The sequence below is a fragment of the Trichosurus vulpecula genome, chromosome 5 (assembly GCF_011100635.1).
Source record: "Trichosurus vulpecula isolate mTriVul1 chromosome 5, mTriVul1.pri, whole genome shotgun sequence".
NCBI lineage: Eukaryota > Metazoa > Chordata > Mammalia > Diprotodontia > Phalangeridae > Trichosurus > Trichosurus vulpecula.
In genome coordinates, this window is record NC_050577.1 from 249,843,153 (window position 1) to 249,866,478 (window position 23,326).

General features: G+C 36.1%; 1 protein-coding gene across 2 annotated transcripts in view; it reads right to left on the reverse strand.

The window, feature by feature from the left end:
- Window positions 1–1,649: 1,649 nt before the first annotated feature.
- LOC118852322 (RAB3A interacting protein) overlaps window positions 1,650–23,326 on the reverse strand; it is a 48,580-nt gene continuing 26,903 nt past the window's right edge. Inside the window, exons 4-11 of one of the 2 annotated variants that reach the window (XM_036762034.1) lie at window positions 17,500–17,595; window positions 14,403–14,480; window positions 13,629–13,832; window positions 11,399–11,527; window positions 9,976–10,088; window positions 4,210–4,309; window positions 4,044–4,113; window positions 1,650–2,013 (exon numbers count right to left, since the gene is read on the reverse strand). In XM_036762034.1, coding sequence (XP_036617929.1) covers window positions 1,931–2,013; window positions 4,044–4,113; window positions 4,210–4,309; window positions 9,976–10,088; window positions 11,399–11,527; window positions 13,629–13,832; window positions 14,403–14,480; window positions 17,500–17,595 — 873 coding nt within the window. In that variant the 3' untranslated portion in view covers window positions 1,650–1,930. Of the gene's footprint in view, window positions 2,014–4,043; window positions 4,114–4,209; window positions 4,310–9,975; window positions 10,089–11,398; window positions 11,528–13,628; window positions 13,833–14,402; window positions 14,481–15,162; window positions 15,247–17,499; window positions 17,596–23,326 lie in introns of those variants that run through there. The other variant, XM_036762035.1, reaches the window with a different exon arrangement.

Genomic DNA, 23,326 nt, shown 5'->3' on the forward strand with positions numbered 1-23,326 from the left:
ATCCAAGCCAGTGGTATCAAGCTCAGATGGAAACAGGGGCCACTAAACCATACAGAAGGATTCTGTATTCTGACTTAGCAAGCCACATACAAGTATTAACCATGCTTTATTGTCTTTTTTTTTCTTAACTATTTCCCAATTACATTTTAATCTGGCTGGGGCCCACACTAGTGAGTGTTGTAGGTTGCATGTTTGAAACCTCTGATTCAGGCTACAGACCTCAGAATTTCTCACTTTTCTCTTTCATCCTTTGCCTTTGTCCGACCAAATATAAAAATGGGATACTAGCACCTACCAGAGTTGTGAGAATTATGTGAGATGACATAAGTAAAGTGTTTTGTAAACCTTAAGGCACTATATAAATGCTAGTTATTATTATTGTTAATTTTCCTAAAGTATAATTTTCACTGCTAAATAAGTTACAACAATCTTGGATGACAGTATAAAAGTATTGTGTCCCATTTACAAAACTGACGGTCTCATCATGTTGTTCATTAGTCACAGCATATCTGGGGTACCACGTTAAACTCTAGGTACATTAAGGTCACTGAGAAATGAAAACGAATCCAGGATGGCAACCTAAGCAGTGAAGAGATTGGAAATCATGTCATACGAGGGATGGTTTAAGGAAGTAGAAATTCTTCGTTTGAGTGAAAGACTCAAGTGAAGACTCAAGAGCTCTCTTCAAATACACGGAAGAGCTACAATATCGTGTGTAGCTGATCTAGGTCTAACAGTCGATAATTACAGGGAGGCAGACATTGCTCAACATGAGAAAAAACTGGTAACTAAAATTCTTCAACAGTGAAATGAGTAGTGACCTTCCCCACCATTGGAAGCGCTCAGATGCAAAGTGGCTATACATCAAATCAGTTATGAAAGGAATTCTTGCATTAGGATGTGGTTAAACTGGAAGGCCAACACTTCCGACATTCTATGTCACCACTCCGCTCAAAAGACTTTCAATTGGTTCCTATTTTCTAACACATCAAGTCAAAATGCCACTGCCTCACATTCAAAGCCTTCTATAATCTGGCCCCACTCAACCTTTAAAAAAATTAAAATTTTTTTTTTTTTTACTATTTCATTTTTTGCTATTTACTATTGCTAACACATTTTTTACTATTCTATTAAAAATCCCTTTGGGTCAAACCACTTTTCTCATTATGTTCCACCCTAATTCCTGCCTTTATTCATTTACTCCTCTTCTCTGGCTATTCAATCCTACCCCAGTCCCACCTATTCCATGAAGGAATTCCCAACTATGACAATTCCTACTCATCTCTCCCTTTTCTGCACTTATTATCAGCACTGAGGAACTATTTAGTGTCTTTTATTATCTGAATGTTTCATGTTTATTCGACTGTCTCCCTACCTAAACCCCAAGTTCTATGAAGTCTGGGCCCACCTGTGACATTTCTCTTGCATCTTCCAGAGTAATGTAGCATACTTTCATGGACCAATTCGTAAAATTCAAAGCTAGTTAATCTTTCATAAATGGCTCAGAGAAGAATCACTGCTAACATACAGATAGTGTTAGTTCAATATAGAGCAAGTAATCAGCATTTTAAACAGAGAGCTGAAATTCTAAAGTAAAGAGCTGCCCCCTCATGTGGCACAGCAAAACTAGAAGAGAAAGCAAACACACGTCTTCAATCTAACATTTATTTAATTAGATTTTTTTTGCAACTATAAATTACAATCACAAGTACACCTGCAAGTCTTTGTCTTAGTTTGTTCAATTAAAGTTTTACGTAAGCGTACACAGTATGTGTCAGTTTGAAACAAATCACAGTATTCCTTAATGCGTTTTGCAAAACAGGATAAAAGATCTTGGACCCAACTCCTTGGAAATAAATATCAAGAGACCATAAAAAAATGCAGCCATTTTAGTTATTCAGTGAAGTTCATGCATATCCAGTGTGGTGAATTAAAGTTCCTCCTTGAAATATCCCAGTTTTGCCAATGACATCTCTTTTCTCAATTGCATAACTTCCCAAAACATCTGATCAACTGCACAGAAGAGAAAAAAAAGGACATATAAATCATTAAAGAAAGACCACCCTAAATTCTTATTTAATCGTTCATTGAAGCACATTTGAAACCAAAGGATTAGTTTAAACTCCCATCACTAAGGCCTGAACCCAAGAAATCTGAGTCTACATGCTTCTCTTCTTATCAAAAACTATTCATTATTTTAATTCATTTTGTGATGGTTGTAGCTAACACTTAAAAAGTTATTAGAGTAGATATGCCACAGTATTTTAAATATGATCCAACTTCATCAGAAATTAATGCTGTGCTTGTATTGTAATACTATATATATTAAAAGTTACTTTGTTCCAAGAGGAAAGAGGCACTTCAACGTCATTTGTGATATAAATGTTGTCATCGTCAACAATTACAATTAATGCTCAATTACTTAAGAACTTAATACTTAATTCTTAGATCTTGTTGTGGCTGGCTACCGCTTGGCCATTTCTGAACATCTTTATTAGAAAGTGAGCAAGACAAAAAAAGGACACTCAAATTCAGTCTGGCTTCTCCTAAGTACAGTGGTAAAAGGTTTATTATTGAATCAGACTGTTGGCAAAAACTCCGGGCATTTATCTGTGTATTTAAATTACCCATATTCTCCTATTACAATGGCTAAGAGTTGGTTCTATAGTTAAGGCAATCCAGGATCTTCATTTTGTTTCTAATGACAATGGATTTTAAAATTTTTAAATTTCTCTTACACATGCATGGGGCTCTATGACTCTACAAAATGCCATGGAGGGGAAGGGTTAAAGAAAAGAAACAGTATCACCTTTCCCCCTAAATTCATCTCCTATGAAGTTTTCAACTTTCATGAGAAAAAACCAAAATATCTTTCAGTCTTCACCATAAAAAAAAAAATTTTTCTCTAGTTTTAACAAAAAAACAACCCATCCAATTTTACGTAAAGTATTTGTTTTCCAACTTAAAAATAGTCTTTAAAATGTCTTTGCTAGTCCCAGCCTATGAATAGGTGTCTGACAATCTTTCAATGCTAACATTACACAGACTATCATACAGAATCCTAAACATATCGACACAAGCTTTTAATTTGAGAATCTCCAAATGTCATTTACATAGTTCAACCATTACAATTACAGCTGTATAGGAAAAACACATTAAAATACCCAAACCAAGGAGAGGATAGTTTAATTTTGAACTAGCATGTTTTGTTTCACACAAAATTAGAATTTACTTGGTTCCTCTGGATGAGAAGTGACAAAACACCACTATTTACTTATTTCAAGGACAGGAAGTTTTTCTGTCTCCAGCAAAAAATGAACAGATAAAAGCCCATAAATTGCATTTTACCCAGTATAAAATTAATTTGGCCTTGGCAGACTGCAATGATGATGCACTACACTAGTCCAATGTCTGCTATGAGCTAGTTTTGGGATAGCTATGTCCAATTCATAAGACTTTTCTTGGGTTTTAAGATCCAATTTTTTAGCTTGAAACTTGAACAATCTGAGAATTATTAATAATCACTAATTATCAAGGAAAACTATATTAAAAATTAACACACTTGCTTGAATTTGGTTCTCCCAGGTCTATCATCTGCACGTCTCTCCTGATTTAGAATAATCTTTATTCCATTCAGTACTGTCCTCACAATGGCTTTACTAATTTCATACATGTAAGCAGAAAATATAGAAAAAAAGTACTGTTAGCTCTTTCATGGTTTACCACCAATTAAAACAAATCTGATCACTTCTAGATTCTGCTCCATTTCTTGAGAGGCAGAAATTCAATGGGCTATGTATCATCCTCATGTACTTATCATACCACTGAAGAGAAAACTGCTCCTGTCTATAGGCCGAATGATTACAACAAAATAAAAAACTTAATGCACTTAATTCCTAACTTATGTCTCAGCTTATTAGTATTTAAGAAACATGCCAATATTAACACTCCTTCTTGTTTCAGCACTATTACTAGGTAATAAAAATATATTCCAAATTTTTGATGCATAGTTGAATGAAAGCATTGCTATGGTAGGTACTCACCATCCTGCTGTTTCACAAGTCCTTGCTGGATATAGCGAATGTATGTAAAAAAATTACACACTGATGTGATCTAAAGCCAAAATAAAAATGTCACAAAAGGTCAACATGTTATATGTACATTTACATATAAGGTAAGTTTGAATAAAAGTTATGCAAAATTACATACCCTGTATCTGCAAAAAGGAGAAATGTAATAGTAGTTGCTTGAGTCTCCTAATTTAATTCTGTGTTTGCATGACTTACTCTGACCACTGAGAGCACATTTCCTGTAAAACAATTACACGCCCAAGTTACTTACTCTTGAAAGCACCTACCCTTTTCCATTCCATGTAGAAACAATAATATTTAGCGTAACGATGTTGGATGTAACAATGTCTGGGATATTTTCTGAAATCTAACGTAATAATTGTTATTATGTATTTTGTTATATTTGTAACAATCTCCACACAAAGAATATTGAAGTAAAACAGTGAGGTTTGTATGGTTTAAAGTATTCGGCCAGACTCCTAGGGTAATGTGATCTCTAATGCTAATTGGCAGGTGATACCGTGCAGACAGTTAAGAAGTAGAATACAGGTGGCATGTTTGGCCTCAGGGGAAGGGATGCAATAGTAGTTCAATTCTATCACGTCCAGAAATGAATTAAAGTGCTAGTAACTGGCTGCAAAAGGATTTCCATCTGCTTGGTTAATGACAGGAGAGCTGCCTACAGGGCAAAAATGAGAGAGAAACAAAAGGAGAAAAACAGGACAGTACTCAGCCTTCCATCTGGGGTACAACATACTCCTTTCTTACATGAAAAATTGATCATGGCTCCAATGTTTGTTAAAATATAATTAATTAGAAGAACTTCAAGTTAGGATTTGGATGATGGTAAAGATAAAACATTTGGCTACATTTTAAAGCCTAAATTATTAGGTGTGGTTTTAAAGACATAACTGCAAAGAAATTATATGTACCCTATAGATTTATGATGACACAACAAACCACTACTTTAATTTTGAGGATGCTTTTGGTATAATGACTAGTCTAGAGAAGTATAGCCATATGATGACAATAACAGGAGTTAACATTTAAGGTTTGCAAAACACTTTGCTATTATTTTATCTAATTCTTACAATAATTCTGTGTAGTACATGCCACTAACCTCATTTTACAGATAAGGAAACTGAGTCTGGGAGAAGTTAAATGACTTGCCCAGGTTCACAGAGCTAGTAAATGTCTAGGAAAGGATTCAAACCTAGGTCTACCTGATTCCCAAGCCCTCTCATTCACTCTACCCACTCTGGGCAAGCTCCCTCCCAATAAGTAATATCAAATAGCCCAAGCTATATGTACTGATATTTCAAATTATGATCAAAAAAGAAAAAAGCCATTCAACCACCTATATATACACCTATATTTTCAAATGGATCTATGATCCCATCGATTTGGGAGTTTCCCAAAATGACACAGATCACAAGCTATCTACAAGGCTCATCATCCTGTGTGACTCCCACCCACAACCTCCATAAAATTCATTACATGGACTCCACCCAATGTGCTGGAGGCCTTCCTCCCTTCCTTGTAACACGGAGAGTAAATATGGAACAATCTTGCCATCTTCCTGTATGCCATTCCTCGTGGCTGGCCCATATTCTCATCTTGTTACGCCTTTCTTTGATGATCTCTTCTTCTTTAGAGTTCCTCACTGCAAATACACTGCAGCCTGCCCACTCCTACTATGTGCCTTCCACTACCATTGGTGTGATGGTCACCTTTAGTCTTTTTGGAGGAAGGGTTGTTCCAGGTCTTGCTGCCATAGAGCCACAACATTAAAATGTTAGTAATAAAAAGATGGGTCTTTGCTGAGGTCAGTAAAAGTGCTTTGCAATTTCCTGAAAGAAATCCAGCCCATCTCTTCCTCCTTTTCCACCCTGGGCCAAGTACACTATCTGTTCCAAAAATATAGGATATGTTGACATCTGTGCAAGAGACATTTTTCAGCCACATAGTCGTGCATCGTGTAGATGGACACACTGAATTCCTCTGAGTGACCATAGATCTCTCCCAAGAAGCTCTGAAATGTCATGAGGCTTAATGCAATCGACATGTCATCCACAGTGAGGGGTATTGAGAGGCCTTTCTCATATGCTGGTAATCCTTCCTTCACCTGGACTCTCTGCTGAATCTCCTCCATTGTAGTGGTAAACACAATGGATGAGCACAATCTTCCCAATTTTATGCCTCACCTGATGTTTATTATTGGATGTCACTGAATATTCTGTTGTTACATCTTCCAAGGAAACTTATCTTGATCTATAGATGGGAGATAACTTTTTCTAAAAGAGCTCCTAAGAAGCCATTCATTATTCATTCTACCAAGTCAGATGCTTTTTTTTTTTTTTTTGGCAATCAACAAACAATAAATACAAATAGGACCTGAGACGGTAAAGATATGGACTGTTGTTGAATATTGTTTGCCTACTTGTTCCACACAAATCTGCTTATAGAAAACGTCCTCAATCCATGTTCATGTGACCCTCATAAAGATTGTGTAGATGGGAGAGTAGTTGTTTTCTTGATCACTTTTTCTGAGAATTAATAAGATCTGAGATATTTTTCTACATCTTTGGTATTTTCCCCTCCCTTTAAATACTTGGTAAATTAAATTAATCTCTCAATGCCCTTATAATTATATTGACTCCAACATTAGTTTCGCATTATATTTCTCACTGTATTCTTTCCCTCTCTCTCTAGTCTAGGTCTTCTTTTAAGTAGCTAATTACCTATAAGAACCATTAAATTTTCAAAGATTATAAAGAGATTTCGTGTTATCTTTTTGAAAAGGCAAGAATTTGTAATGTGATCACATTCCAAATTTATCTTATTTTAATTAATGTCAGACGTTCCATTGATTTCCCTAAAAGAAACACACTTGTATAGGATTTCAGGTTCTCATAGCCCTGGGGTACACTCTGGGTGTGAAGATATGAAATACTGTGTACGTATTCCATAAGAGTCCTACTCTGCTGCATCAATCTGATAGGGAGATGATCCTGGCTTCTCAAAGGCCACAACAGCAAAGACTGGGCAACCTCTAACAGGTTCTCCCATGTTGGAAAGCCTTTACATAGAGCCTGTGAACACACTGAGGACCAGCCTTGCTAATCACAGAAAGGTTCATCACCTACATGCTACCCACCTCCTCCTAATGATCATTTTTTTTTTTTTTGGCAAAAGCAACCCATGAAACAAAGAAAAATCTAAAATGGTCCCAGGCCTGTGCCCTAGATCTTCTATTTTTGCAGTGATGGTAGCCAAGTAGAGGAAAAGGAAGCAGAGGGTACTAAGAATCACACAGTTTCTGGACATCAACAAACATTCATTAAACCACTGTAAATTAATTGCTAAAATAAGGAGACCAAAAGAGTGGTGAAAAGGCTTTTAGTCAGCAAACATCTGACTTACTTGCCAAATGGAGAGAGATGGCTGCCAAAGGCAACACTGGATTAGAATATAAATTTGTAAAATCTTACAAAGAAAGTAGATAGATAATTATGAGTGGCTGCCTCATAAAACAGAGAGAAGCAGCGAAGGGTAAAACCAGTCTAAAAGAAAAACAAGCTATCCAAGTAAGCTAAATCATCCAGGAGTATATAAAGATAAAAATGAAAAAGTACTAAAAACAAAAGAAAAAATTTGCAAAAATTATTACAAAAAACTGATTTTCTCTCTTAAGGACAGGAACTACCACTAATATCATATCTCTAATATCTTAGTCCATGAGGTGTTTACAGAGAAGTATAAATAGCATATAATGTATAAAAAATAACAAATAAAAACCATAAATGTTCTCTTTAAGGAACAAAGCAGACAAATTGGATCAAATATGAAAAGGAGACTCATGCTGGAGGCAAAATAAATTGTGAAGGCATTGAGGAACCAAATTTATACAAATCATCCCATAATTATTTGCTCTGTTGTATCATCTTTTCCTATGCATAAGCACCACCTATCAGGTCACCTAGATTTCTAAAAATCTAAGAATAAAGACCTCATCTTTCCTTATCTCTTAGAGTACCTGATATAGGGCCTTAAATATAAGAGACATTCAAATTCCAATCCCGCAAATCTATAAAATCTCAATGCAAGGACATTATTGGCAGAACCATCTCTGGAGTTAAATACTTGACATGGAGGGGTTGGAAGACCTGGATTCAAATCCTGACTTCCCTCCGTACTATTTGAGTCCTGACTTCAGTTTTCTCATCCGTAAAATTAAGAGAACTGACCAGATGATTTCTAAGCTTCTGGCTCTACCATTCTATGATTCTTATTGTACTGATATGGTAAAAATTAAATTTTGGCTGGTAACTCTGCTATAGTTGGAATTTGTTTTAGCATATATTGTATACATAACATACCCAGGAGCAGAGATGTCCAGCTAAGCTGCTCCCATGTGGCCCCAACCAGATTAAAATACAATTGGGAATGATTTGCAAAATAAATAAAAATATGATACAACACAGATAATTTAATGTGCTGTTTTTTAAGTCAATATGTGACCCACAGGGATGCATTTCTATTTGAGTTTGACATCAATGCCCTGAAGAGATAAACTAAATTATAACATACAGTAATAATTACAACTTGTGGAAAATTTAAGGTACGAAACAGAACTGGAAATATTAAGCCCAATTTAAAATTCTCTAGTGTCTATTGAATGGGGGCAATATCCACCCCTATGTGGATTCAATATAAAGCTGTACTAGATGAATATCAGACTGAGCATCTGGCCTCAAGTAGAAGTGAAGCTCATAAACACAGAATGAACGCCTCGATGAGTAATCAACAAAATACTACTATGACAATTTACACGCATATTAAATTTCAAAATAAAGCTCCCATCATTGCTATGACACACCTAATTTTCTTCTTCTACCTTCAAAATGTGTGCTACCAAAGGGGAAAACATGTGCTCCTACTTTGGTTCTGCTGTCCTAAGTTGGGCTGGACCTAGAAAACCAAATGCTGTTTTCTTGATGGCTTTCACAACTCTGTAAAAAGGGGGCACAAAGGGCAGCAGAAACTACCTTAGTGATGCTGCATATCTCTGCTTCTATCCAGATCCCTCATGGAAAGATCATGTCTGTGTAAGGATTGAGGTGGGGAGAGAAAGAAAAGGAGAGAAGGGTGACATTTCCCCCTTCACGTAATAAAAACCACAGAAGGCTTCTTTCTAAGGGTTTATGACACCCTAATATGAGAGGGCTGAAAGAGGTCTCTGGTCCCTTCCAGCTCTAATAGGCTATGATCTAGCAGGAGTGGGTATTTGGCAGCGCTGTAACTGGCAGTTTTTCAGCTGGGGCAAAAGCAGTTGGGGGCAGGGGAGAGGAAAAGGACAGCAGTGGTGAACACAGAACAATATTGGGGGCAATCATGTTGGCAAAGATGACAGGCCATCTCCCAGAGTATGGTCCCTATCCCAATGGGGGGTTAATGGATGAGGAGGAAGTACATAAGAGGGACACTATAGTGACAGGGTCCCAGGAGTGACAACAGCGGCATGATGGTAACATACTGTAGGACAGCAGAGCATTCCTATGCAGGGCATGGGTATGGTGGTTACAACAGGGAGGAAATATATTTCCTCACTGAAATGAGGAAGTTTCTTCAACATCCTGGACCAAAGCCTCATTCTCTCTGCACTAGTTATTGGCTTTGCTCTTTAGTACGGCAGGAATTATTTATGCACTCATGATGTTAAGGAGTAAGACTATTGCTTCACATCTTATTTGATAATATAAGGTTCTATGCTGATCTGAGGGTAATGGAGTCCTTGGGCCACCAGGGCCCATTTCACAGGAATGACATGAAATCCTCCCATATTAAACACCAATACCACATAACAAGCATTCAATACTTAATTTATATAACTAGACAAACATACTTTGGTCCTCCACATTCAACTGCAGAAGCTTTTACAAATCGAATAGGTTGCAGTCCCACTGGTTCAATGCTTAGCGTATTGTTTTCCACAGCCTCCAGAACAGCTGAAGCCAACTTAAAAAAAAAATCCGTAGAAAGATAGTCAACATTTGGTAATATGTAGGTATTTTAAAATTCAACCTCCAAATTGAATAACCTTGGTCCTAAGCAAGGAAAAGGAAGTAATGATATAATCACAGCTAGAATGTAAGTTCCCTGATAATTTCTTTTCTGTATTTCTATCTCCAAAGCCTAAAATAGTACATAGTAGGTATTTAAAAATGCTTAATGATTAATTCAACATTTTTTTTCCAAATAAAGGCAATTTAATCATTCTTGATATGGCATGTACATATCTTCTTGACTCAATCCAGTAGGATTAAAATGTTGCTTTTTTTCAATATCAGTACTTTTTTTAACTCTATATTTTCTGCTTTTATATTTATACACAAGATTCTATAAAAGAATAATCAAACGTTATATCCTCATATACAGAGCTGAAACAGTCAGTGCCATGAAGAGGCAGTTAAAGAGCCACATACCTTTTATTCTAGGAAACTCAAAAAGCACAAGATTATGATTTCTCTAAATATCAAACCAAAAAAAACCCCCATTAACGAATTACTATGTGCTGGCTCTTAAGTTCTTACTACATACCCTTCTGATCAGGACAGAGTGGGAGGGGGAGGGGGCTAGACCATAGTCACTACATTGAGCTGCCATGATTACATTTTAGCTGAGAGATTTGTAATGGAACATTGAGAAAGCTTCAGGCACAAATGATTCTCACCAGCCGCTTATATTCATATACGTGTTTACATTTTTGAACATCTTTCACAGTCACTATTCCACATAATCTTCCCAAGAGGCCTATGAGGTAGTTGGGACAGGTGGTATCTCTATTTTATAGATGAGGTACCTATGCAAGCCTCTTGGCCTAGTATACACAGAAACTCAATCAAGGCTTTTGATGATGATGTCTGAGCATATAAAGTTAGCATTTCTCTGGGACTAAATCTCAGGACATAAATCTAATCCCCATTACACATTTAACATTTCATCCCTCAAACACACATTTCAATGCAAATGACCATCTGCTCAAGATTAGTAAGAGGGCCAGGATTCAAATGTTCAGAATTTACTGAGACTGTGAGTAAAATAGAGAGATAAGGAAGGGAGGACCTGTGAGGATCTGTACGGATCAGGTGCAAAGAGTCCAGAGAATTTTGTAAACAAATACATAACATTTTAAAGCTGTCTGTTTATATTAAAAATGTGTTTTATGCTAATAATATGTTAAAAATGTGGAAAGCATAAAACAATCCTAAACAATACCATATTTGTACAACACATCCATGTACTCAAACTTTTAAAAGAATGTTTACCTCACTTTTGGAAAAGGTTAAGCACGGAAATATATCTTCCTGATAAATTTTGTCTAAGAATGGGCATGTTCTGTCCATTGTGGGGTCATCCTTCCAAGATCTGAACTCGTTATACAGAGATAAGTCAGCCTGGTAAACAAATTCAGAAAGCATTTTTTAAAATTCAAACCCCCAATTATACCTACTTATAAGTAAAGCCAAAGCAACCACTAACAGCCTTTCGTTTTCAACATTATGAGGCACGTATGTAAAGCAAATCTTTTTTTCTTCATCCCTATTTCTCAACTCTTTAGATTATGAAGAAAGGCAAAAGAAAGCAAGGTAGAAAGTTTCTAAATTAAACAATACTTCCTTCAACATTTCAAAAGATTCATGATTTCACTAATAGGAATTACTCTTTACCAACACATATAGCAACACTTCCATGCCTTAGTAGAGTGTTTCACAAATTGCTATGGCCAAACTCCCACCCAAACCCGTGCTATGTCCAACCTTCTGATAAGGAGGTTTCTGAAACTTAGCTAAGCTGGTCCTATAATAATAATCAATCGCTGAGCCTGTGTCCTAAAACGATTTCAGCCTGCTTGCAGAGCCCACTAGCACAGCTTTTAAGCACCCAGAAGATGCCCCAAAGCACACACATAAAAAACCCAAAATTAGGTTTAAAATGAAGGAAAATGTACTTGCAAACTTTTTTTCTTAAAAAACAAAACAAAACAAACAAAAAAAAAAAAACTCTTCAGGCACCTAAGAGTCAAAGTAGTGTCACATATTCCAGAGAAAGCTTCTGGCCTAAGGAAGTCATTCACAAATTTTGTGAGGTTACCTCAAAAGCTTTCAACTAAGTGGCTTGAACGCAATAAAGCCAGGGATCTTTTGTCTTGCATATGTGTTTCCATTAAAGCCATAATTAAATGTGATCATAATATCTTGTGGAAAAGGACAAGTTTTGTGCTACTTATCAGATTAGTATATCTGTTCTAGATACTAAGATTTAAGCAAAATTTATAGATTTCCTTTAATACTTTTTTTATAACTTTATAAAACATTAACATGTATGCTAAACAAAAAGTTTTTATTATTTTATTATTTATGTTAAATTATAATATACACATGTACATACTTAAAATATATTTACTATGCATTTCAAAGCATTCACAAAGTAAAAATAAAACTTTACAAATGCATCCAAATAATGGTAGTTAAAGATAACCTTGCACATTAAGTAAACAATGGGAGAAAAAAGGCATATTCCAACATTATAAAAGGCAGTAATATTAATGCAAATGTTCCCAGTATTTTGTATTAGTTAATGCACCACACAATGGAAAACTATAACAGAATTAGGAATAACAAATTTAAAACAATTTCTTAAATGTACAGCAGAAACCAATGCAACAAATTCTACAAAATGTTTATTTTCAAACTCTGAGGTTGTATGTCATGCTTAGATTTGCCCAAATGCTGGCTTTCCTTGTACATTTCCTATTATCAATTTTTTAAAAATAATAAAGTTGGATATTTTTTCCTTATTAGTGTCATCCTTTTTTCCCCTAAAATGCTATCCAATAAACGAAATTACACCAGCTTTGGATATTCATCTACTCTCTACCTCCAGACTTAACTGAACAAGAGTAACCTTACTCCCACTAAGGGCTGAATTCAAAAATCTGATTTGTGGCTTCAAAAATACAACTCACAAGTTGACAAAACCATTTTCTAGGAATGGATGTGAGGGTTAATGAGAGAATAACAGCTCTAGTCTAGGTCCAAGGTCCTAATTCTAAGTGACCTGCTAAACTCTGATAGTTCTACATCTCCCCAGTTTTTAGAAAAATTCAAAATTTAAAATCACCACAGCTTGGTGGGTTAAAGAAATCTTAATTCTGCAAGTCTTTTTCATTTTAAGACTTAGCACTAGCAATAAAATTACTATCATCCAAGACAATTTCAGTTGGTCATTTAAAATAACACAAAAAATGTAAAGACTTTTCCTAACTGAAATAGCAAGATTCAGAAACTTACCAAGATTCCAGTTGGTATTCCAAGGTCAGCCAGAAGAGAAGGGGACTGGAGAATCCCTGAAAGAAGTCAGCTCTACATAAAGCCTCCCCCATATAAATACTGTATTTGTACCACAGAATTTGTTGGCAAAAAGCCTAAGTGACATCTCAGTGATGAAAATTAATAAGCAGCAAAGGGGCAGGGGGTACAGTCCTTGCCGAGTTACCTCTTTGCAGTCTTTTACAATAGGCTGCATCACAGTGAGGTCCTGATGACTGCTACTCATAGCACTGCTTGTGCTTTTATTTCTCGCATGTCCCTTTTTGAAAGGAGCCTTTCCACTTGGCGGAAGCTCTTGAATTGGTGATGTTGGTGAAGTGGACAACACAAGTGTCTTTAAGGCAGCAACTTCTGCTTGAAGTACATCAATCTTAAAAAGAGTGGATACAATTACTCATCTACTAAATGCTTTCTTGACAAATATAGACACATTTCATCACCAAGGGTGGAGAGTTAATTTTCTTCATACATTATACAAAATAGTAGATGAAGGGAAATAAACCCTTTTCTTTGTTAATTTTTTTTCTAGCTTAGATTCAGCTGCCTTTCAGATTCTCAGAATTCAAATCAACAAATCTAGATGGAAAAAATCACTGTTTTAAAATTTTTTTTAGTTTTGTTCCACTTCAAAAGATTTCAAATTAAAAGCTCAAGATCAGTTCTAGTTCGTCTCAGAATAAATGATGCTGTCTCTGTTCTGTTTTAGTGATCTGTTTTCAAGTATCAAATACCAATACAAAACCTTGCACATAACATGTGCTCAACAAATGCAAACAGTCACATTTATTGATAGAAGATTTTATAAGAAAATCTGACTATTTAATCCTTTTAGACAACATATAAAATGTATGAAGTAGTTTTAGAAAAGAGTAACTTTTACTCTTAAAATGCCTGCGTAATTTCTAACATTTTTCTACCATTAAACAAAGCAAAAACTTACCTTTCCCTGTGCTTCTTTTAATTGTTTTTCAGCTGTTGCCTGCTTGATATTAGCTTCTCTCACCATTTTATGAGCTTCCTACAAAATGTTAATATAGTGCAATTTTGGAATAAAAAAATTCTTAAAATAAAAAAAAAAAACTTTTAAAGTTACTTTTTACCTAAAGAAGGGTAAAATCTAAATGCCAACTATGGTATGATAAAGGCACTAAACACTGAAAGGTATACTGGAAAGAAAACAGTTTATGTCATCTTCTGGAATTAATGTGTAATTGTGCACATAATATTGGGAATCATTTCTGGTTATGAAACAGGTATCTCCTTCATAAGTAAATATATCAAATTATATATGTAACATAAAAATATTAAAATACAAGCATAATAAATAGATACAAAAACTTATAGGATCAATTTAATTAACTGAATGTTAGGAATGAGAATATACCCTGTATGTTATGGCCCAGGTATCAATTTTGCTGTTATAGCACTTGTAATTAGCTTTCACGTGTGGGACATAGCATATACATGCACAAACAAGTAAAGACAAACACATGAGTAAGGATGCAGTTTATAAATATGAGTCTGTTTAAAAGGCTTTGGCATTTTAAAAGATCTAAAATGTCGGGAAATTATATATGAGGCTACTTTGTATTCTATGCATTGGAACCTAAGACATTTTAGTTTTTAATTAATAGGGTCTTCTTGTATTATTAGTACCACAGATAAATAACTAATTTGCTCCCTTTCTTTAGTGTACTTACATTAAAAGTAAGACCACCTCGATTCTGGTCCTAGCATTGCCACTAACCAGGAGTGAGACCAGGGACAAGTCAATTAAACTCTCTAAGCTTCAGTTTCTTCACCTGTAAAATCATAGTACCTGTTCTACATACCTCAGAAGGTTATTATAAGGGCAAAATAAGAATGTGATGCACACAGTAGGCATTCAACAAATATTTCCTGAATGGATAAATAATAAACAAGAAATGGCTTTAGGGGAAAACAGCAAAATAATATGCAAATTCAAATTACTAGCTATTTGAGGCTTTAAAGGAAGTATATTACAACCTCCTATCTTTTTAACATTACAGCACTAGATCTCTGCTTTTTTATGAGTGTATAAATACACACATACACACACACACACACACACGCCCCAAATAGGTTAAGACCAAAAATTAATCTTTAAAAAGCTAATGGCTACGTTAAAACAAGTCTAAACAGACACGTAAATGGATCAACTTTTAAATTCTGGGTTCAGATTCAACATTCAAGTACATTATTCACAACTATCTAAACTCTGAGGGAATTTGCTACCCATCAAGTTTACTGACAGAGTAAATAAAGTATATAAAAAGTATTTAAAATAAAGTACACATGCAAACTACCTGATAATAAATTAAAAGAATTCATTGATCCCGTTTTTAAAAATAAAAACATCAGAAAGTCTCCAAGCAAGAGAAGAAACGAGAGACCACCAAAAAAAAAATCTATTTTCAATACATATTCATGTGTGTTTTGGATACTATTTTCTTCACAACAGAAATAAATATTACAAATAATATGTGATATTTACAAATACACATAAGTAATACATCCCAGAAATAGGGAAGGCCTGTCTTTCTGCAACATCCTCTCACATATAACACATATTTCCACAACACCCTTACCCAACTCCTGAGAAAAAGGTGTTGTGACTGACCAACTCCTTCGCTTTTGTTTACGGGAAGTTAAACATTGGGAACAAGTCAGTTTGCTAGACTCAAAATTTAATTTCCTAGCATTACATAGTTCTTATTTGCTTTTTTCTTCAGGATTTATAGGTGGCAACTCTAGAATCTGCTTTGGTAAATCTTTTTCAAAACTATAACTCTGTTTTATATAATAGTGTTATGGCTGATCTTTTTATAAAAGTCTTACTAGTTATAGACCTCATTCTAAATCTCTCTCTTCCAATTTACTTAATTTACCTGCCTCTTGTCCTGTTTCAAGGACTTGCTATTGTAAAAGAAGATAGCTTGACTCAATTAGCTCTATTTTAAAACCCTCTCTTACTTCTTGCTCACAAACTGTATACTCCTGTGCCTAGAAAGACACTGTCCAACTGTTAAAGCCAGCCAAATCTTAGTGACACTGTGTTTTAGGACAAGATCTCTAAATTCAGACACTGGATACAAGTATAGTTTCTTAGTTATCTGGATCCTTTTGTACCTAATGCTTTCTCTTCCAGTTTATGGATGTATACAAGACATTTCAATTTTTTAAGGGTCTTCCCAAATAAATGTCTTTCAACCTAGCTAGTTATTGTTTCTTTTTTAATAAAAATGATGTGCAATCTTGCCTGAAAATATGGTGTGACTCCATGACACAAGGTAACTATCAAGGCAATCCGATAAACTAATTTATGCTAAAATGATAATTAAAAACAGCACAGTATAGTCTTGAAGATAATGACCATAGGCACAAATCCTGCCCCTAAAGTAGTCTCTCTGATGCTATGAATTTGAGTCACGGTGCCACATTAACGTAAAAGACATTTTATGTCAGGTGATACATAGCCACCTATTTTGCTCTTGAAGGTCAAAAACTTTGTGAGAACATCTCTCTTTCTAGAGCTATGTCAGGTTAACCCTCATAAAAGTACTAATAGGTTCTCTCTAACAGGATGGCAGAGGTGTTCCTGAGCTTCCCAAAGGCTGTGACAGTATTGCCTATGTTGGAGAGGCGACAAATATGAGCCTGGCAGTGTAGGAAACATTTATTGTCTGAGGACTAGTCTGGCTAAGTCCAGAAAGGTTCATAAGCAGATGGCTAAGTAAGAGGTGATGGATTTTTTGGCCACAACAACTCATTATAGTCTAATAATATATCTGAGGATGGTGACAGAAAGAGTGTACCCAGATGGAGCTACAAATCTTGTTAAGTGTATAAGTGTACCAGGTTACATTATAGCTTCTAGTGCTCTTGATAAAAATTATCGATCTCCATTGTAAATTATTAACATTTACCTCCTGAAAAAAATTTATATCAACAAATAGATGCATCACAACCAAAAGATTATACATTTTCTATTATAGAGTAACTAAAAAGCAGCTAACCTCAAACAGACTAGCTGTGAGTTCTTCTAATTCTTGTCCCAGCTGATCTCGGACTTTCGAAAGTCTCTCACATTCTTCATCTTTTAGTTTCAGTTCCTATGAAAAATATGCATTTAGTGTGCTTACAAGTGAAATTGAACATAAGAGAATCCTATAAAATTCTGACTTTTCCCCCTATTTTCTCCACTGAAGCTCTATGCTGCACCTCTTTACAATGTGGAAGTGGATCCCGCTGAGGCTTCCCAAAGGTTCTAATATCAGAGCACAAGTTTTGGCAAGTTCTCTAAAGCTGAAAAGATTTTATGCATGGGACTGGTGAGCAGACTCCGTGACATTAATCCGAAGACCAAACTAAATTCAGAGCAGGGTTTGTGGCTCGCATCTGGTTGGCCACTGGGTAACAAGTAGGGGCAGAAGAAAAAGGGGGGAGCAGAGAACAAGCCATGCTCCTTAATGAACTGAACTACATCCATATTGATGGACAATCTCATTATAAATAAAATCAGAAGCTGTTACAATGCATTTAAACAGAAGGGTTGAAGACAGATTTATTATGTCTTCAACAGAAATAAGAAACACCATTAAACAGGATATTGGTTATTTGGTGTTAAGAGTACTCGTGATGAGTACACACAAACAGACCATTTTTATTAAAGCAGCTTGTGTGACATCTACAGCACTAATTAAAGAAGGAGAGAAATCCGAAAGACTATGCTGACCCACCCAAAATTACTTTGTGCATTTATTTTGCATACGTTATGTTTATATACTTACATCTGTAAACACTGTCTCCCCTGATAGAATGTAAGATCCATGAAGACAAGCTGTTTGACTTTTGTCTTTATGTACCCCCAGACCTAACACAATATCCTGTTATAGGGGGTGCTCAAGAGATGATTGTTGATTTAAATAACTTAGCAAGAGTCTCCAAACTAATTCACTATATACTTTGATACTCAGTGATTTCAAAATGAAAGCAGACAAATTCAATAAAGCGGGATGGGTTGGGAAGGAGCAAAATGTAGTTAGCCTTTCACAACATGAGTATTGTGGAAGGGTTATGCATGTGTGGCCTAGGTTGAATTGCTCAACTTCTTAGGGAGGGTGGGTGGGAAGGGAAGAGGGAAGGGAATTTGGAACTCAAAGTTTTAAAATCAGATGTTCAAAAACAAAAAAAGTTTTTGTATGCAACTAAAAAATAAGATACATAGGCAATGGGGCGTAGAAATTTATCTTGCCCTACAAGAAAGGAAGGGAAAAGGGGATGAGAGGGGAGGGGGGGATAGAGGGGAGGGCTGACTGGGGAACAGAGCAACCAGAATATAAGCCATCTTGGAGTGGGGGGGGAGGGTAGAAATGGGGAGAAAATTTGTAATTCAAACTGTTGTGAAAATCAATGCTGAAAACCAAATATGTTAAATAAATAAATTGCATTTAAAAAAAAATGAAAGCAGACAATAGACATAAGGGAGAATGGTGAAACTATGTTAGAAAATATGAAGAAATGAGAAATAAAGTAGGCCAAAGATTTGCAGACAACTCAGAAACCTAATCCTATATACCAAGAACATTTCTTCAGGAAGAAAATTGGAAAACACCCTGGTAACAGATTGAGAGCGCAAACATCATCATAAACTCGAGAGTCCTACAATTAAGACAGGAAATGATTAAAGATACAATAGTCATGACAAGAAACAGTTGTGTGTCATCAGGACTACACTTAGCATAGTGCCTGGCACACAGTAGGCGCTTAATAAATTGGAAGAAAGCACAAAAAGTGAGAAGATGACACTGTATTCAACTAAAGTTGCACCAAAATAACTTCATAAAGACAAAGTCAACTCCAGGAAATGGGAAAAGGAGAAAAGTAAAAACTGATTCTATTACTGTATCCTAAAGAAGTTTAAATGACACAGAACACTCATCGCAACAAGGAGGTTGGAAAAGAGACCGTGGAAATCTGCTTTAGCCAGCAAACTTTTCATCTCTGTTTCAAGTAGAAAAGCAGAGAAGTCAAAGGCAATTCAGACTTAAGAGAATAAATTCATTTGCAAAAAAAAAAACTTTAGAGGAAGGTGTCAGAACAATAAGAATACCATTACTGTACGAAAAAATGAGAAAACAGGTCTATGAGGTTGGCATGAAGTATAACTAAGCCACTTATTCTTAAAGTATACATAAATGAAATTCAACTTTAAATAGAATTGCCCAAGTGTATAATGGGATCTAGTCTCATGGAAAATAAGAGTAGAACCTTCATACATGGTAGAAGTCAAATGTGCTCATGCTAGAATAGAATCAGAGCACAGAAGATTATGCCAGGAAAAGGGGCAAGAACTAATCAAATACACACACACATACACAGAGAGACAGGCAGACAGACAGACAGACACACACACACACACACACACACACACAAATCCATGGTGAGGACAACACAATTTTAAAAGGCATGAAGGGATCCCCAACATAAAGAACAAAACCAGTAACCTAAATGACATCAGCAACCATTAAACAACATGCCTTCTTTTTCTTATCTTTATGAGAATGACCTATCTCTGTGGCCATATGAGAAGGTAACAGATAAGCATTTTAAAGTCTATTTCCTATATCTTTATAATCACATAATTGAATAAGAGCAGCAGAGAATCTAAGATCCCACTACGCTTATTGAATTTTTAAAAATTGTTTACCTCAGGGCAACACGGAGCCTTAAAGGCTCTTGTCAGACAAGGCATCTCTTAGATGTACATTAAAATCACCTAAGACCATGCCCAATGTAACAACTAAAATGACTTTGTCAATCACCTGCTGAAACTGATGTTCTGTGTAAAGTCAAAAAAAAAAAAAAGATTCCTGTTTGATGGCAAGGTTCTTTCTCTGAATTCTCTTTCCACACAACATTCTTCGTTAGTAACCACATTGAACATGTTAACAGTTAAAGAAAAAATTCTCTTCCAATGAAATCCACAGACATTCAAGAGATGGGCCTACTCATCTACACAGGAGAAACAATGGAAACTGCTATTGTTCAGATATAAGCAGCTGGACGCAAAGCCTCAAGAAGAGCGCTTCTCAAAGGGTGCCTGCACAGCAAATTCCATTAGGCATGCTGTGAACTCTTAGATCTTAAGCATATTACAGATAAAAGAAAATTTATAAATAATTTTATAACCAGACCATAAACTCAAAAAGAAAACAAAAAAACTGATACCCTTACTGAAAACTTTGGAAACTCAAGTCTCTCAACTTTCCCAAATTTTAAGAGCCTGTGTTGTGGTTCCTCAAAACAAAGAACACTGTTCTTTGAAAGAAAAAATAATGTAAAAACAACCATTGTGGCATTAGTCAAGCAATATGTGCATCTTGGGTAGAGGCAGCCAACACAGCATCCCTTAGAACTAGAGAGAACTGAAAAGGAAGAGGAGACTGCGTTAGGCCCCAAGAAGAAGCCATCCTTTCCTTTTACACTGTCTGCTGCAGCATGAGCCACTCTTGCACACCAATTAGGCTTCAGGTGATGCTATTAATAAGTAAGTGGCCATGTGGTGGAACCACAGCGGCCAGGCTCAAATGCTGGCTCTGCTTTGGCCAAGTCCCTCAAGCTCTCTGGACTCTAATCCAGGATACTTTGTGAACAAGGGAACGGTCAACTCTTCAAAGTTACAAATAACCCAAAAGGACCAAGGAAAGGTGCGTGTCACAAAAGCAGTAAGAAGCAGAACTAATGTCTGAAGGCAAGTTTCCTAAGGTCACAGGAGCACAGATGTAAAGCGGGTAGGGACCTCAACAGTCATCTAATTCAACTCCATCACTTTGCAAATGAGGAGAAAGTGAAGGTTAGTGACTTGATCAAGGTCACAAAAATCATAAGGAGTACAAAGCAAAGATCTGAACAAAGGTCTTTCTGTTGTGATACTCAACACGGATTTACTGGATAATTAGCATACAACTCCTGTGTTGCACTGGCATCTGCAAAATATTAAAAGATCTACAAAAGGAGCTCCACTGCCTTGGGCAGATTCCTCTTCCTCTACAGAAGATCTGTGGGATGATATGGGGGGAAACAGAGGCAGCTAGGTGGCTCAGTGGACAGAGTGCCGGGCCTGGTGTCAGGAAGACCTGAGTTCAAATCCAGTTTTAAACACCTGCATGACCCTGGGCAAGTCACTTAACCTCTGTTTGCCTTAATCCACCAGAGAAGGAAATGGCAAACTTTGCCAAGAAAACTACATGGACAGTATGGTTCACCAGGTTATGAAGAATCTGATACAACTGAATGACTAAACAATAATAAATGGGGGAAATGCCATACAGGGTCAAAGGCACACATACATGCTTTTGCAAATGGCATGACTGCAGACAGTGCCCACTTCCATAAGCCCACAGAGCCACTGAAATGCACCATCTCTCAAAGAACGCATGTTCCAGGATGCCTACAATCACTGTTGAAAATTCATTAATTACGGACATTTAAATTTTGTTGACTACGAAAGCAGAAATAATGTGTTTAGGTAACCTATATCATCATACAGGGAACCTGCATCTAAGTTGTAACAGCCAACTAGTGCACAGAGTGCTGGACCAAGGAATCTGCAAGATCTGAGCTCCAATTTTACCTTGGACACTTGGATACTAGCTATGTGACCTTGGGCAAGTCACTTATACTCTGCCTGCGTCAGTTTCCTTATCTGTAAAATGGGACAGCCCAGAGGGAACATATATCAGTTTCTATGTTAAATGGGGCCACTTATAATTTGTCAGAAATTTTGAGGAAAAAATATTTTAAAATTCATCTCAGGAATTTTTTTTTCTTTTTAGGTTATAAAAATCAGTAATAGTGCTTTATCCCAAGAGAAACACCTCAACACTGATTCTATATAAGATATCAAGTGCTCACTTAGTAGAAAATATTTAAGAAAAGGTTAAATATATCTTGTTAAGAACATCCTCAATATAGCTATCAAAGGAAGGATGACTTCAAATAAAGCTGCTATTCATTTTATCTTTTTCAAAAAAATGTCTCTAGTAATAGGTACTTTATGCCCTCCTCCTAAAAAATGAGGAGTGTCTCAATGTGGAGCCCAATAAAAATCTATAAACATGCACGCATGCATACCAATGTCACATATCAAATGTCGTGACCATCAATCAATGTTGAAGGGGTTGTTGAAAGACAGGTGCACTAATGTATTGTTGGTGGAATCATAAATGGGGACAACCATTCTAAAAAAGCAACATGGAATTACGCAAATAAAGTGATAATATGGTAAAGAGAAGCATGACCTGATCCAAAGGTAAGTAAGCAAAGACAGAAAAACAATATGCACAATGATTAAAACAACGTAAAAGGAAAGAACACTACCCAAACAACTAAAACCAAATCTCGTAAATTATAAAGAGAAAGCAGTCTCCCAAAGAAGAGAGACATGACAAGATGTCTCTCTCGCTACTCTGAAAAAGCAGTCTTTGGGGGGGACTTGTGGGGGGGGGGGCGGTTGATGGGAGGAAGGCAAGGCAATTGGAGTTAAGTGACTTGCCCAAGGTCACACAGCTAGTAAGTGTGTCAAGTGTCTGAGGCTGGATTTGAACTTAGGTCCTCCAGACTCCAGGGCTGGTGGTCTACTCACTGCACCACCTAGCTGCCTCAAATTTTTTTTTCTTATTCCTCTTTTTAAAAAATTCTTTGTTATAAAAGGTGGCTCTCTGGAAGGGAGAGAGGAAGGTTCAGTGGGAATTTATGCAAAATAAGTAAGAGAAGACCTGTTTGTTCTCAAACACTTTCCCTGAACCAGCATGGCTGAGGAGAGAGCGCACTGGTAGTAAG